This window comes from Nicotiana tabacum, chromosome 19, assembly GCF_000715075.1.
Source record: "Nicotiana tabacum cultivar K326 chromosome 19, ASM71507v2, whole genome shotgun sequence".
Classification (NCBI taxonomy): Eukaryota; Viridiplantae; Streptophyta; class Magnoliopsida; order Solanales; family Solanaceae; genus Nicotiana; species Nicotiana tabacum.
In genome coordinates this window covers 131,915,891-131,932,561 of record NC_134098.1, presented here as the reverse complement: position 1 = coordinate 131,932,561, position 16,671 = coordinate 131,915,891, and the positions used below count along the sequence as shown (strand labels likewise).

Sequence of the window (16,671 nt, the reverse complement as noted above, 5' to 3'; positions counted from 1 at the left end):
TCTCCTTTTCTATTTCTATCAAACATTTTCTTAACAAAACCCTAATAGTACTCTAAGAGAATATCCACTAGAATATTCCCTTTAATATCATATTTTGAAAACTAGCCGTTACAGTTTTGTCAACGGTGCTCGACATCATCGGTTGTTGACACCTCGACTAGTGACGGCTTGAAGACTCTTCCTTTAGAGCTATCTTGTCTTAAATCACGAGAGTTTATAACGTACTTAATTTCCAAAAATGTCCGTGTCCATCTTCTTGGGGCATTGGTTGTATTATCAGAGACCGACCACTGTATTACTTGATGTGTTATTGAGATCATCTATGCAATACTATTTGTTAAACCACCAAAAACAAGAAAGTTCAATAATTCAAAGTAAGGGAGAATTTTTGCTCTAATTGAGACTACTAAATTCAATTTTGTCAATGAGAAAATTTGGGAAGATTGTGTACAGAGCTCAATGTGGAATGTGTGTATAACACTCCCCAAATAATGGTTGCCCGATTGCCTGTTGGAAGAGCTAGTTTCTCTCTGCTACTTGTGATGGACCAAATGTGGGTACAGTCCCTTTATATGCTCTGGCATAAAGTCATGCCTTGTCAAAATTCCAACGATTGGATCCCTCTGCAAATTTAAAAGAGCTAAATCTTTAGAACTAGTGTTGTGTAAGTTGAATGCAGAAACAAACATCAGAAATATCAAACTATATGTCAAAACAATCATATGGTAATTTTGTTATGTTATGGAAGTATGTCATTTTTTCGGATTTAACAAATTTTAACCTGTTGTAGCAAGTAAATTATCTTATTATTTAGATTCTAATCCTACTTATTATGGACATGTACATATCATTATCTTGGAGGGCCGGGGATGAGAAGCGAAAAGAACGACTTACCCCGGTAGTCTTTTTTGGTACAACACACAAGTGTCTAAGACCAAGTTGTCGAAAAAGGATTGCAGCTTTGGCCAGAGACATGGTTTCCACTACTGTGTATGGAGATGTATTTGTGACAGGATGGAGATCTACATACATTTCCATCTCCTCATCAGTGAAGGACAAATCCTCGAGCTTAGGCCCCTTCCCTGATCCTGGCTTAGCGAAATCAAACGCATGAAAACTCCTCAAAATACTGGAGCCGCTCAATACACTTAGTTTCGTGAATTTCTTTCCTTTGAGCAAAACAAGTAGGTGCGACCTTAGAGCAAGTCCACAGAACTCTGGTGCGTCTGAGAATGGCGGTGCATCAATCACGGGAAATCCGTTGTGTCTAGTAAACTTCAAAGCATGTATTATGTTCCCTACCTTCTCAACACCTGAGAATGTAATTAAAGGCCCTGAACAAACATCTCCTGCAACTAATTGCCTCATGTATGGTTCGGCATGTGCTTCCAAATAAGGCAAGCCTTTCATTTTCACAGTCTGGTCGTAGACACCCTTGTTAAAACAGTCGGCCACAGTCTTTGAAACAAGGAGCACAAGCATCACCAATGGAAGCATTAGCAGGTCATCGGTGAGCTCAAGTAGTATGACACAGATGGATACAGTCATCCTCATAGTACCCCCGAGGAAGGAGGCAGCACCAAGGAGAGCAAAGAGACCGTTATTAAGATTGGATATCGAACCCAAGACAGTCCCAACAAAACGTCCATAGGAAGCACCAGCAAGTATGACGGGAATGAACAGCCCAGAGGGAATAGCAATTCCATAGGTAACGACGCCAAGGCAATATACCCCAGCAAAGAAGACAAAAAGTGAAGAGAGGTGGAATTCGCTGGAATTATCTGAGCTAAACAAATTGCGGATGGCGTCGTCATTGGTATTCATAAACAGGGAGGCTAGATCATTGTAATGCCCAGCTGGACATTGGAAATTCTTATAGTTTCCAGAGCGACCTATAGTAGGGCACTTGTCCTCCAAGCCTACAGGACATGGTGTGCAAGTTGCAAACCACGGTAGACAATACGAGCAAAGAGAACTCAGGATTGAAATGGTCATTACGAGCAAGACTTTGAAAGCAGGACCCCTCCTGCAATCCAATCACAAAGAATATTCAAATTCTTACATTCCTTATTGGAAAGGAAAAGCAAACAGGAGAAACCCAAACTAATTCACCCAAGAAAATTCAAATAGTAGAAGTAAAAGTAGATAAAACCAGTGGTAAAATAGATAAAATATGGAGGTAAGACATAAATAAAGCATATCTCAACAAGCATCAAATAACTTGGGAAAGGAAGAACTTTGAGAAATAGGTTTTGATGGAAATAGCAAAGGATCCCTTTAAAATTAGGTTTTCAAACTAATGTTTGTGAGATCTGATTATTTGTCATAAGTTACGCTTTTATAACAGTTGCGTTTATCTACTCCAAATCCCATCTGAAAAATAATGGCATGAAGAGCGGGGGGGTTGGGGGGGAGCATATAAAAGAAGCGCAAGACATGCTTCAGGAAAACATCGTGTATGCACAAAGATAAGTTGTTTAGTAGTAATAACTAGTAACAGAAGCTGAAGTAACTAAACATATTCTTTTAGCAGAATTAAGATACTTACTCATTAATGATGCTGTAAGTCCGGAGGACCTTGTCCACAAGATAATTATAAAGGCTTCCAAGAAGGCCTCCAAGAACTCCAATTAACAACACTGCCAGTACATCTATAGTGTTATAATTAGGTGCTCCTGAATTCACATCAAACATTATCAAACCTCCTTGACCAAATAGTCCACATTTCCCGCTCCGACAGAATACAATGAAAGATCTGAGCACCATAGCTACTACAGCAGTCGAGAAGAAGGTCCTCCAAAGAAGAGCACTTCGCCACCTAAAACAGGAAATAGAAAAGTTGAATATTTAAGACTGCAAGCCTTCTTACAACAATTACAAGCTAGTAATCAATAAGCAACTGAACTTGAGAACAATAGCATCATCGAATGGATTATTGGTAGGAATGTTTTCCTTAGAAGGTTCATGAGAGCCACAGTACCACATGATGTTGAACCTTTTGACACTCTTGAGGACACATAACATCTACCACCTTACACATTCGTCAATCTAAGTTTCGCGTTCATCTAAAGACAGTATCCTTGGGAATGGGTTTGGGGTCCATAGTTGCAAACAATTCCTGCAATCCTAAGTTCAAAGCTTATTGACACGGTAACTCCCATTCTTCCCGAGTGGGTAGAGAGAGAGACATTAAATTTACATTATTCCAAGCAAAACCCCTCTGAAGCAGAATTTGATACGTCACAAATTCTTCCTAGTTAGTGTACCAATTTACTGGATCGTCCATTAAGTATAACACGGAACTAGTAGTACCAAGCTTTCTTCAATTTAACCTCATTCAGAAATCAAATACACACACACACACACAGGGAGAGAGAGGTAGGTAGGGGGAGAGAGAGAGAGAGAGAGAGAGAGAGAGAGAGAGAGAGAGAGGGAGAGGGACCATGAGGCTACTTCTTCAAGAGCAAAAAGAACACCGCCGACTGGGGCTCGGAAAGCAGCTGCAACACCAGCTGCAGCACCACAAGTAATCAAATCTCTACGGTCACGGTCATTTTTGAAATACTTCAGCCACTTCCAAGTCAGATGATACTTGCGGGAGCCGCCCTGTCCAAGTAAGTTTGCTATGCAAGCGCCAGTATGGACCATGGGTCCTTCCTTCCCAACAACGAATCCAGCAGAAACACCCAAAGCAGAACCAAATATCTGCGGATGTTTAAGAATTTGTGTTTCCAGGAATGACTTTCAGCAACTGAGATAATCAATGCAAAAATAAAGCACAACAGCGTTTAAAGCCTTCCCAACCACAGAACCACAAGCAGAAGTATCATTTGAGTTTGCTAGAGGAATGACAGTTGGCTTATATACAACAAAGGTATTAAAGCATCCACCCTTAAATTTTTGATAGTTCACATAATACAACAGACATAGAAACCAAAAGAAAAAAAATGAAATGCTATCATGGAGGGTTTATGAAATCAAAGGAACAATTTGACTGATGAATATAAAAAAAGTCATTTTTTTTTTTTATGACCGAGAAATCCATCTGGGGCCGATCCTCTGGACCAACCGCAGCCTTCGAAACTCCGTGGATAATGGGCCCGCCCCTCTACCCTTCTCCACTTAAATACCAGGCTTTGCTTTTCATGAATATAAAAAAAGTCATGTAATGTAAATCAATCACTTTTTCTCTTCAGAAGGTCATTCTGTTATTGCTTCCATGATGCCGTAGTTAGGCAAAACAACAAAGAATAGACTGGAGTGCAGCATACAAAAATATGCCTGCTTATAGAGTGTTAGAATATAATGCTTTTATGAATGATGGAAAACAATTATTTGGAGGCCCTGATTTTCCAATGCAGAGCCTCACCACCACAAGCCTCTGGCCTCTCAACCTGGCGCAGCCATCACATCTCCTTTAGCTCCATCAATGGTTTTCTTTTGACATCAGCATTTCTCTTTATCAAAAAGAATCTGCATTTTTACCATGCTCATTTTGTGGACATGCTCGAGTCTAGCGGCACATCATTCACTCTCATATAACACTATTCGTATTGCTACCATGTTAAAGAATATATATCTTTCTATCGCATAATATTCTGCAGCATCCTCCAATTCAACCATCCCAATTTAGTTATGTGCATTAAATTTTCATCTGTCATGCCTAGAAACTTAGCATAGATATCAGAATTGTGACTAGTAAGGTCAAAAGCCGTACTTCAGTTTGATAAGAATGCCCTATCACCAAGGTGCTCAAATATGGAAACACGGTGTGTGTGTGTGTGTGTGTGTGTGTGTGTGTGTGTGTGTGTGTGTGTGTGTGTGTGTGTAGAGAGAGAGAGAGAGAGAGAGAGAGAGAGAGAGAGAGAGAGAGAGAGAGAGAGAGAGAGAGAGACCAACCTTCACAAACAAAGTACTTGGAGCTAAAATGGAATGAGCATCGATACCATTGAGATATGCTTTCACTTCAGGTATTCCTGACCCTGCAGCTGCTGGTGCAATAAATGCACATAGGATTCCAGCACAAGTCGCAAGAACCAAATTGCAACACGCATAAGCAGCAAATCCACGGAAATACCTGCAGTGGAATTAAAATCACTTTATAGCTACTTGAAAGAAGTAGAGGAAATAAACCGGTCACTATCCTTACTAACTAGAAAAGTTGCTCGCACTTCACCACCCAATAACAATGAGCAAAAGTATCCATGATATCTGTATTAGCTTATCAAGTCCATGACTTCATTTTACTTTTTTAACCTTAATAACAAAACTGGAATAAAGCAAAACCCAGTTTCCATCCAGACGCGATTGTTTTTTAAAGAAATTGAACTACCAGTATAAAAGACTCGCTAACACCTAAAGATTCAAACGAAAAGCAAGACAGAAGAAAAGTTTGACCAAAAAGTAAATATCCTAGCTTACAATTGGTAACTACTTTTGCTTTCTTTGCACGTTCTTTCATCAGTCTCATATTCCTAATGCACAACAATTTTTTAAAAGTAGTTAAGAAAGTGTGCAGGACAACTTAAATGTTCTGTTGTGAAGTTTGCATACTGATAAATGTGTCATGCATCAGAAGCAATTACGCAGTTTATAGATGGCCGAGGTTCCTAAGGCACCTTACATATGATATCATCACTCAAAAGTTGCAATGCATCTTTCACAGTTTGGTAAAATAACTTGAACGATGTTGGTTGCAAGTTTTGATATTACGAAAATTCAGGATAAATCAGTTCAAAGTTACCACAGAAGCTATTATCATGAATATAAGTTAAACATACTTGTCCTGAAGCATTAAGTCACTAATGAGCAGAAGCTTGAAGCCAGCAATATTTTCCACTGCTATGTTTAAGAAGAAACCAACAAGCCCTACACTCAATCCAATAAGAAGCACAAGTGTCCACTTTAGGAATATATATTGAAATATCTGAACCTTTTTCCTAGATCTCCAATCTTGCTTGAAAAGGTCATTTTCAATAATCCTGCAAACATGAATTAGCAATGCCAAAATCAGAGAACACTTAGATATATCCGACGATAAAAAATTTAGTTAAAACCCATTGACTAGAATATGAACAATGATCTTACGACGGTACTGTATATGTAATTTATATCAATGCCGGATACTTCGTACCTTCTTTGACCAATAACAGAAGCAAACAACTTGAGTTAAAGTATGTTCTACCTAGCAAGCTACTGCTCTATGCATTTTGGTTTTCCTAGTTAAAATGGGTGAAGCTATTACAAGTTGATATTTTTCTTCTCTGAATCAGCGACTTGTTAATTATATGCAGTATCTGAGGTTTGACAGAATTTCAAACAGAAGGTTTGACAGCGCAAACTCAAAGCAAAAGCTCTATGCATAATCGATTACCACACTTCACCAAGAATTTCAACCCTCAAATTTCAACTATAAACAAACCCTCCGGTCTGCAATTAACAATACAAACTATGATTTAGGCATAAAGGTTCTTAATTTTCTATAGCTCTTCTCCTTTATTTAATTTTCCCCTTCTTTCTTCTCTGCCATCCAAGCTACCATTTTTTTTTTATGAAACCCGGATTCACTGATCTAGTTAAACAAAAAGAAAAAAAACTTGGAGAATCAAATAGCAAAAGAGATAGGGAACTGAATAGAAAAAAAAACCATGATTTTGATGATCAGGCATTCAACAAAATAGGCAACTACTTATCTTTGACTTGAGAAAAATAATAAATAAAAAAAGATGCAACATGCAAGAAAGATTGAAGAATTAGAGGGCAAAAACCAACCCCATAACTATTTAAGCTGGGACTAAATAACCAATTAGCAGATAAGAAAGCAGAACCATACTCATAATCAAGACTTTCAATGGGGCAAACATTGGCTCCTATAATAGCAATTTGTGAGGTATTATTGACTCTGCTTTTAGAACTAAGCAATGGCTGTCTAACACCGCTCTCAGAAACCGCTGAAATATTCCTCTCCAAATCTTTGCCATTTTCCATTATCATCACCCCAATTCCTCCTCCTCCTCCTTCATTCTCTATATCACCTTGATCTTCCATTATTACCCTCTTTCTCTCTATATATTACTGTACATGAATCTATACATAAACCCCACTTCCAAGAAATCAACTTTCTTCGATGCTGAAAGAGAGAAAGAAGCGGGAGTTGCGTGAATTCTGATGATTTTGTGAAGAGTCAGCGCTATTATATATTGAGCAAGATGTGTTGGAGATTTTAGTGGCCTTAAATAATTTTAAGATTAAGCGTAGAGAAAACCTTTAATTTGCGTGAAATTTCGTTTTTAGATGGCTAGCCCAGGCCACCTGGGATTTCCATAGTATAAATCGAATCTTTTCTTTTCGTAGATAAGACCAAATGTTAGAGAGTAAAGGGGTATTAGGTTAACCTAATCTTACGTAAAGTACTCATTAATAATAAATAAAGAAAGCACATTACCAAAATTATTGTAATGACCAGACAAGATTGGGTTCCAAATTAGTGGATTAACAAAAAGTACCAACTATTGTTGAAGTATTAGTTAATTGGTTAACACTTAACAACTTGATTAATAAGAAGGTGAAAAATATCAAGTTAAAAAGTCTCACTTAAATAACTAGATTTATGTCTAACTTTTATTTTTATATTGATTGTTAGGTAGTATTATTAATTTCCCACGAATTGATATTATTTGAGAAGGTTTACTGAAGTTAATAAATTTGTTTTTTGCACCAATCAAGTAAAGGCAGTCTGCAATAACAAATAGCTAATTAAATATAAGCCTAATTCAATTAACTAAATAGTATGGTAAATAATGTGTATTAAGAATTGAAATATATATTAATAATTTAAAAATTATTTACGCAAGGCTCTAAATATGAATATTTGGGCAAAGTTATAATGCGAAAAAGCAACCAAGTAATACAAGATACTATGCTCCCCTTTGGCCATAGAATTTGAGAGTTTTTTGTCAAATTTTGTTTTCAAATATCTGGTTGTTTATAGATTTTAACCACTTTTCGGTAGATTTCGAAAACAAAATATTCGAATTCCAAAATAGCTCTAGCGTAGTTTTTAAAATTTTCTACTCGCAAAACTTTAAATTTTTTTCAAGTAAAATATATGTTCAAACACAATTTTAACTTTCAAAAATTATTTTATCTCGTCTTCAAAAACTTATTTTTTTCAAGTTTCAACCAAATCTATATTCCAAAGCTAACTATAATTGTATATTTATGGATGTCTCATGGTGTTATATATAACCGAGTACTTTTTGAGCTTCCGTTGTCAAGTTCTGAAATTTATGACAAACAAAAAAGGGGAAACAACTCGCCAATATTCACAATCTTTTTCTGGTCGTCACTATCACAGTTCACATGTCCCAGTTTGCTACTACTAGTTTGCCACCTTTGGTTAAAGACAGAAAAAGAATAATTAAAGCAAGAAAAGAAAAGGATAAGAATAATATAGATGCACATTTTCATCAAAAGACTCTTCATAATAGCAAATTGGTACAATTCTAAATCCTGCTTGTTTGTTTATTTTGAAAATCGCATTTACTCATTAATTCACCATACGTTACCTAGTTTCAGGTTCGTTACTAGCTATTACAACTCTTATTTTATTTTATCTTAGATTAAAACTACAATGCAAGCTCACATAGTATTATAGTTCACAACTTCACAAATATATCAACTTAAGTTTTAATGATTGTTTAGTCATTAGCTCCTATTATTTACTTAAGCAGTTGCATATATTAATGTTTTATACATGTCTGTGATCGTGTGTGTTTGCTACTAGCATTGCTTTCAATATTTAGCAGCTAATAAAAAAAAAATAAAAAAATAAAATTTAAATATGAATGCGAATAATAAAATTAGCCTGGCAAAAAGAATAAAACACTATAACTAATGTATGTATATACGAAGTACAAATTATGGCAACTAAGTTCAAGAACTATTTTAAAATTCTAATTTAAATGAACATATTGCTCCCAACCAAACAGACGTACGGGTAGCCGCCTAAAATGTATTGTCAAGGAAAATGGCTCATGCCTTTGAGTGCAGTGGAAGTCCTTTTTTTTATATATTATCTAAAAAGATAATGTTATATATTAAATCACATCTGAGATTACATTATTATAAAAGGAGACTTTTGAATGTAGGACGTGGTTCCAGAGCACGAAAGTAATGGGAACACGCAGTAATTGCACATGGCCAGAAAAAAATCATTAATGCTAAAAATGCATTACACGATAGAGAAATTTTTAAAAAAACAAATATTTTCCTGAAAGATAAGTATTAGAAACAATTTTATTTTAGGAAGTTAATAAAGGAGGAGGACTGACCGAGTCATTGATACATTAAACTCAATAATAAATGCACATTGGGCCTAAATCAATACCAAAAATTAGCTTATGGGATGAGAATTGCCAAACATCATATAAGCAGACCAAGGACCTCAAATCTCACCGATGTGGGATAACTCAACCCCCCCCCCCCTTCCCTTTCTTCTCGCTCAGGCTTGCAAACTGGAGCGTGGACAACATAAATAGAGGCCCAACATCGGTAACAATAATTGGGATGAGTCTCACTCTCATACCATGCTAAAATGCAAGGGATTCTGTGATGACCCAAAATATCATCTTTAAATTTAATAAGTAATTCTGTGTTCTAAAACCTCGAAAAGCACCATTTATCATTCCTCGACTTGTGTGCGCAGTCCGCACATTTTTTCGGAAAGTTTTTATGTGAAAAATGGATTAAAATGGGAAATAGAGCTTTAAAACTCAACTAAGTTGACTTTGGTCAACATTTTGAGTAAACGGATCCGGATCAGTATTTTGAAAATTCTGGTAGGTCCGTATCGTGATTTGGGACTTGGGCGTATGCACGGAATCGAATTCCGAGGTCCCTAGCCCGAGTTATGGAATTTTGATAAAAAATTAAAAGCTTGAAAGCTTAATGATTTCTAAGAAATTACTGATGTTGGATTTATTGACCTCGGATCCGTATTTTAGTTTCGGAGCCCTGTATAGGTCCACTATAATATTTATGACTTGTCTGCCGAATTTGGTGAGAATCGGAGTTAATTTGACGTGATTCGGGCGGCCGGTTGTAAAAATATAAGTTTTAAAATTTTCTTGAAAACTTCCTTTGATTTGGTGTCCGATTCGTAGTTCTAGGTGTTATTTTGGCAATCCGATTGCGCGAGCAAGTTCGTATGATGTTTTAGAACTTGTATGCATGTTTGGTTTGGAGCCCTGAGGGCTCGGGTGAGTTTCGGATAGGCTACGGGATGATTTCGGACTTAGAAAATCTGGTTTTCTGCAGACTTTAGGATTCGGGTGTGTTCTTCGCGTTTGCGAAAGTACTCTCGCGAACGCGAAGAGCAAATTGGGCTGGCACGTTTTGTGCTTCGCGTTCGCGACATAGTGACCGTGTTCGCAAAGGCTTGAGGTTCAAAGCTTCGCCTTCGCAATAGAAGCCTCGCATTCGCGAAGGGAAAGAGACTGGCCAGGAAAATTAGCCTTCGCGTTCGCGAAGGTCATCTCGCATGCATCGCGTTCGCGAGATAGCCCTCGCGTTCGCGAAGAGTAAAATTTGACAGCACATAATTGTGCTTCGCGAATGCGAGGCACTGACCGCGTTCGCGAAGGGTAAAAATCCCAGAAATAGAACTTAAGTTCTGAAAATGGGGTTTCGACCCATTTTCAATTCTTTCCCATTTTTGAGCTCGGGTAAGGCGATTTTTGGACGATTTTTACGGGAAAATATTGGGGTAAGTGTTCCTTATCCTATATTGATTATATTGCATGATTTCATACTCATTTATATCATAAATCCGTAAATCTATGGAAGAAAAAAAATCAGATTTTTATAAAATCTTCCAAAAATAAAAAATTAAGATTTGAAGGTCCATTTGATATCGGAATTGGACAAATTTAGTATGGTTGAACTCGTATCGGAATAGGTGTTCGGATTTAGTGAGTTTTTTCGGGATTTGAGACGTGGGTCCCACTGTCGAATATTTTAATAAATTTTGGATATTTATCCGGAAAATTTATAAATTCATATGGAATTAATTTTTGTGATTAGTATTGAATATATTGAATTATTTGTGAATAGATTTGAAGCTTTCGGAGGCAAATTTAAAAGGAAAAGTTGTGATTAAATAATTGATTGGAATTTGCAAAGCGAGGTTAGTGTCGGGGTTAACCTTGACTTGAGGGAATAGAACCCTTAAATTATTTGTTATGTGAATTGCATGTAAACGACGTATAGGCGAGATGACGAGTGTCTATACGTCGTCAAATTAATTGTTTGCCTGCTTACTTGAAAAATCATAAATTATTTTTAATCATAAATTAATTATTATAATAATTGTTTCTCTCTTATTCTTTGCAAATATAAATTCTTGAATTCCTGCATTAATTGTTACATGCTATTTGAATTATGTGCCTTAATTGTTATTTGACATTTAGCATAATAAATATTAAACTGCCTATTTGCTCCCTGATTTTCATAATAATTTGCTATTTGTCATTGTTTGCTTCATAATTAAACCATAATTATTGTATGTTTGTTGTCTTGTAATTTTATATTAATTGTTATATTTATTGGAAAAATTTCTTCTATAAGAATTAGTAAATTAAAATGTTGGAGGAACGGGTTGCACGCCGCAAAATGATTGATTATAATGAATATATTGGAGGATCGTGTTACACGCCGCAACAGACTTATTAAAAGTCAATATTGGAGGATCGGGTTGCACGCCACAACAGACTTATTAAAAGTCAATATTGGAGGATCGGGTTGCACACTGCAACAGACTTATTAAAAGTCAATATTGGAGGATCGGTTTGCATGCCGCAACAGACTTGTTAAAAAGTTAATATTGGAGGATCGGGTTGCACGCCGCAACAGACTTGATTAAAATGAATATGTTGAAGGAGCGGGTTGCACGCCGCAACAGAACTGAATGTGGATATATTGTGAGAGCGGGTTGCAAGCTGCAACATAAATAATGGAAATGATAATTGGTTATGACTGGTGAGTTGCCTTCAATTATTATAAATTATTTACCTGATTTATTCCTATTATTGTTATTGTTACTAATATTGCGTACAGGTTAATGTAAGTGAACCGCCTTAGCCTCGTCACTACTTTGTCGAGGTTAGGCTCAGCACTTACCAGTACATGGGGTCGGTTGTACTGATACTACACTCTGCACTTCTTGTGCAGATTTGGGAGTTGGTCCCAGCGGCGTAACATAGACTTGCTCGGATTTCAGCTATCAGAGGAGACGTGAGGTATAACTGCATGGCGTCCGCAGTTCTGCACTTGTGACAGCTTTATTTTATTCACACCTTTATTTGTATTTATTTTAGAGGCTCGTGCACTTGTGACACCAAATTCTGGGATGGTATTTAAACACCGTTATTATTATGGATTATTTCAAAACTGCTTCCGCATTTGCTTCCTTGTTATTAATAAATTTAAAAATTATTTTAAAAATAGACAATGTTATTCTAACGTTGGCTTGCCTGGCAAGTGAAATGTTAGGCGTCATCATTGTCCGGAGGTGGGAATTTCGGGTCGTGACAGTTGGTATTAGAGCCCTAGGTTACATAAGTCTCACGAGTCACGAGCAAGCTTAGTAGAGTCTGAAGGATCGGTACGGAGACATCTGTACTTATCTCTCTAAGGATATGAAGTTTAGGAACAATATCACTTCTTTCTTATTCTGTCGTGCGATTTTATTCTATCATTGATGATTGAACCATTCTACTCTTATTCTCTCGCAGATGGTGAGAACGCGTAATACTTCTACCGATGGACCGGGACCAGAACCCCCAATGGAAACTATGGCCAGGGGTAGAGGTCGAGGTCGAGGTCGTGCTAGAGGCCGAGGCAGAGGTAGAGCTCAGTCCAGAGCTCGAGCAGCTGCACCTGTTGTAGAACCTCAGGTGGACCTTCAGGGGGGAGGTTCCAGTTCAGAATGTACCAGTTGGACCAGTTTAGGTCCCGGAAGGATTCATAGCCATTCCAGTGCTTCAGGACGCTCTAGTCCAATTGGTGAGTCTTATGGAGGGTGTGGACCAAAATGGTACATTTCAAGTGGCACCAGCCGTCTCACAGGCTGGGGGGAGGAGCATAAATTCCTACTACTCCCGCCCCGGAGCAGATGGCTCCCCAGAATCAGGCACCAGCAGCCCTGCCAGTTGGGGTAGTTCAGCCAGTTGTTGCGGCACAGACCGGTGATAGGCCCGCCATGTCTTTTGAGGACTTATTGAGACTGGATAAGTTCACTAAGCTCTTTCCAGTTCACTAAGCTCTTTCCAGTTCACTTCAGTGGTACACCTTCTGAGGACCCACAGGATTATCTTGAACGCTGCCATGAGGTGCTGCGGAACATGGGTATAGTTGAGACCAATGGGGTTGATTTTGCTGTATTCCAGATGACGGGTTCCGCCAAGAGGTGGTGGAGAGATTACACATTGACCCGACCAGTCGGATCACCTGCAGTTACCTGGGAGCAGTTCTCTCAGCTATTTCTGGAGAAGTTCCTCCCTATCACACTGATAGAGGAATTCCGCAAGCAATTCGAGCATCTACAGCAGTGCAGTATGACTGTTACTCAGTATGAGTCCTATTTTGTAGATTTGGCCCGTCATGCTCTCCTTTTACTACCTACGGAGGGAGAGAGAGTGAGGAGGTTCATTGAGGGACTCACTCACCCTATCAGACTTCAGATGGCCAAGGAGACCGAAAGTGAGATTTCTTTTCAGGTGGCTGCTAATGTCGCAAGGAGGATCGAGATGGTTCTTGCACAGGAAAGAGGGTAGAGGTCCGATAAGAGGCCTCGTTAGTTCGGTGGTTACCGTGGTGCCTTATCTGGAGGCCGGGGTAATTTTGGTAGGGGTCATCCTCCTAGACCATTTCATTCAGCACTTCATGTATCTTCCGGTGCTTCAGGGAGTCACGGTCCTATTATGCCTTACTCTGGGAAGCTAGTATTCAGTGCACATTCAGCTCCTAGCAGTGCACTACCACTCCAGAGTTACTACAGTGGTTATCCGACCCATCTGGGTCAGCTTCAGCTTCAGCAGCCACGGCATCAGGATGGGTGTTATGAGTGTAGGAACATTGGTCACATCAGGAGGTATTGCCCTAGATTTGCGAGTAACAGATCTCGGCAAGATTCTCGTGCCATCATACCGGCACCGGTTGCTTCACCGCCTGCTCATCCAGTTAGAGGTAGGGGTTAGGCAGCTAGAGGTGGAGGTCAGGCCATTAGAGGTGGAGGTCAGACCGTTAGAGGTAGAGGCCAGCCAGTTAGAGGCCGTCCTAGAGACGCAGTTCAGAGTGGTGGGGCGCAGCCCCGTTTTTATGTTTTTTCAGCCAGGCCTGAGGCCGAGTCATCTGATGTTGTGATCACAGGTATTATTCCAGTTTGCCATATAGATGCTTCAGTTCTATTTGATCCAAGATCTACTTATTCCTATGTGTCCTCCTATTTTGCTTCATATTTGGTTGTGTCTTGTGATTCTCTGAGTGCTTCTATGTGTATCTACACCGTGGGAGACTCTGTGGTAGTAGATCATGTCCACCGTTCGTGTGTGGTTACTATGGGTAATCTTGAAACTAGTGTGGATCTTCTACTTCTTGATATGGTAGATTTTGATGTCATCTTGGGTATGGATTGGTTGTCTTCTTATCATGCTATATTAGACTGTCATGCCAAGACAATGGCCCTAGATATGTCGGGGTTACCTCGATTAGAGTGGAAAGGAACTCCTGGCTATTCTGCCAGCAGGGTTATTTCTTATATGAAAGCTCGGCGTATGGTAGAGAAAGGATGACTAGCCTATTTGGCTTATATTCGCGATCCTAGTGCGGATGTCCCTTCTATGGATTCAGTACCAGTTGTTCGTGAATTTTGAGAAGTATTTCCTGCAGATCTGTCGGGGATGCCACCCGACAGATATATTGAATTCTGTATTGATTTGGCTCCGGGCACTCATCCCATTTCTATTCCACCATATCGTATGGCCCCGCCAGAGTTGAAAGAATTGAAAGAGAAGTTACAAGACTTGCTTGATCAGGGATTTATTAGACCCAGTGTCTCGCCCTGGGGTGCACCAGTATTATTTGTAAAGAAGAAAGATGGCTCGATGCAGATGTGTATAGACTATCGGCAGTTGAACAAGGCCACTATCAAAAACAAATATCTGCTGCCAAAAATTGATGACTTATTTGATCAGCTTCAGGGTGCCAAGGTATTTTCAAAAATTGATTTGAGATCTGGTTACCACCAGTTGAAGATTAGGGCATCTGATGTCCCTAAGACAACTTTTCGGACTTGGTATGGGCATTACGAGTTCCTAGTGATGTCATTTGGGTTGACAAATGCTCCAGCATCATTTATGGATTTGATGAATTGGGTGTTCAAGCCTTATTCGGATTCATTTATGGTTGTATTCATTGATGATATCTTGATTTACTCCAGCAGTCGAGAGGAGCATGAGCAGCATCTTCGAAGTGTGTTTCACACCTTGAAGAATAATCAGTTATATGCCAAATTTTCAAAATGTGAGTTTTGGTTAGACTCAGTTGCCTTTTTGGGACATGTTGTATTGGCAGAAGGCATAAAGGTGGATCCTAAGAAGATTGAGGTTGTTCAAAATTGGCCTAGACCTACTTCGGTTACAGAGATCCGGAGTTTCCTGGGTTTGGCAGGTTATTATCGTCGGTTCATGGAAGGGTTTTCATCTATAGCAAGCACATTGACTAGACTAACCCAGAAGGGTGTTCCATTCAGATTGTCAGACGAGTGTGAGTTGAGCTTTCAGAAGCTCAAGACCGCTTTGACTACGGCACCAGTATTGGTATTACCCATAGGCTCAGGATCGTATACGGTATATTGTGACGTATCTCACATTGGGCTTGGTGCAGTATTAATGCAAAATGGCAAGGTAATTGCATATGCGCCGCGGCAGTTGAAAGTTCACGAGAAGAATTATCTTGTTCATGACTTAGCATTGGCAGCCATTGTTCATGCACTGAAGATTTAGAGGCATTACCTCTACGGTGTCTCGTGTGAGGTATTTACTGATCATCGCAGCCTTCAGTATCTGTTCAAACAAAAAGATCTTAATTTGATACAGAGAAGATGGTTAGAGTTGTTGAAAGACTATGATATCACCATTTTGTATCACCCCGGAAAGGCCAATGTGGTGGTCGATGCCTTGAGTAGAAAGGTTGTGAGTATGGGCAGTTTTGCGTATATTCCGATTGGTGAGAGGCCATTAGCTGCAGATGTTCACACTTTGGCTAACCATTTCGTGAGGTTAGATATTTCAGAACCCAGTCGGGTTCTAGCTTGCACATCCGCTCGGTCTTCTTTATATGAGCGCATCAGAGAGAGGCAGTATGATGATCCTCATTTACTTGTCCTTAAGGACACGGTGCGGAACAGTGATGCCAAATAGGTTGCTATGGGGGAAGATGGAGTTCTGCGAATGCAGGGCCGTATTTGTGTGCCTAATATGGATGGGCTTCGTGAATTAATTCTTGAAGAGGCACACAGTTCCATGTATTCTATTCATCCAGGTACCGCTAAAATGTATCAAGATTTGCGGTAACATTATTGGTGGAGGAGAATGAAAAAGGATATAGTTGAAT

At 39.0% G+C, this 16,671-nt stretch overlaps 1 protein-coding gene across 1 annotated transcript; it reads right to left on the bottom strand.

The window, feature by feature from the left end:
- Window positions 1–303: 303 nt before the first annotated feature.
- LOC107806583 (chloride channel protein CLC-c) lies at window positions 304–7,196 on the bottom strand. Its single transcript, XM_075238644.1, has 7 exons — window positions 6,833–7,196; window positions 5,781–5,981; window positions 4,900–5,077; window positions 3,443–3,705; window positions 2,549–2,818; window positions 895–2,026; window positions 304–623 (listed from the first exon to the last, which is right to left on the bottom strand). Exons 1-7 carry the CDS (start codon window positions 7,045–7,047, stop codon window positions 534–536), a joined length of 2,349 nt encoding a protein of 782 aa, XP_075094745.1. The 5' UTR covers window positions 7,048–7,196; the 3' UTR covers window positions 304–533.
- Between the last annotated feature and the right edge of the window lie 9,475 nt (window positions 7,197–16,671).

What these genes read in the sequence shown, in the direction of transcription:
- LOC107806583 (XM_075238644.1), bottom strand. Translation starts at nt 7,047, where the DNA reads ATGGAAGATCAAGGTGATATAGAGAATGAAGGAGGAGGAGGAGGAATT. An exon ending in GACTTAATGCTTCAGGACAA is followed by an intron (nt 5,078 to 5,780) that starts GTATGTTTAACT and finishes ATTCCACTGCAG; the next exon opens with GTATTTCCGTGGATTTGCTG. An exon ending in TACCAAAAAAGACTACCGGG is followed by an intron (nt 624 to 894) that starts GTAAGTCGTTCT and finishes TTAAATTTGCAG; the next exon opens with AGGGATCCAATCGTTGGAAT.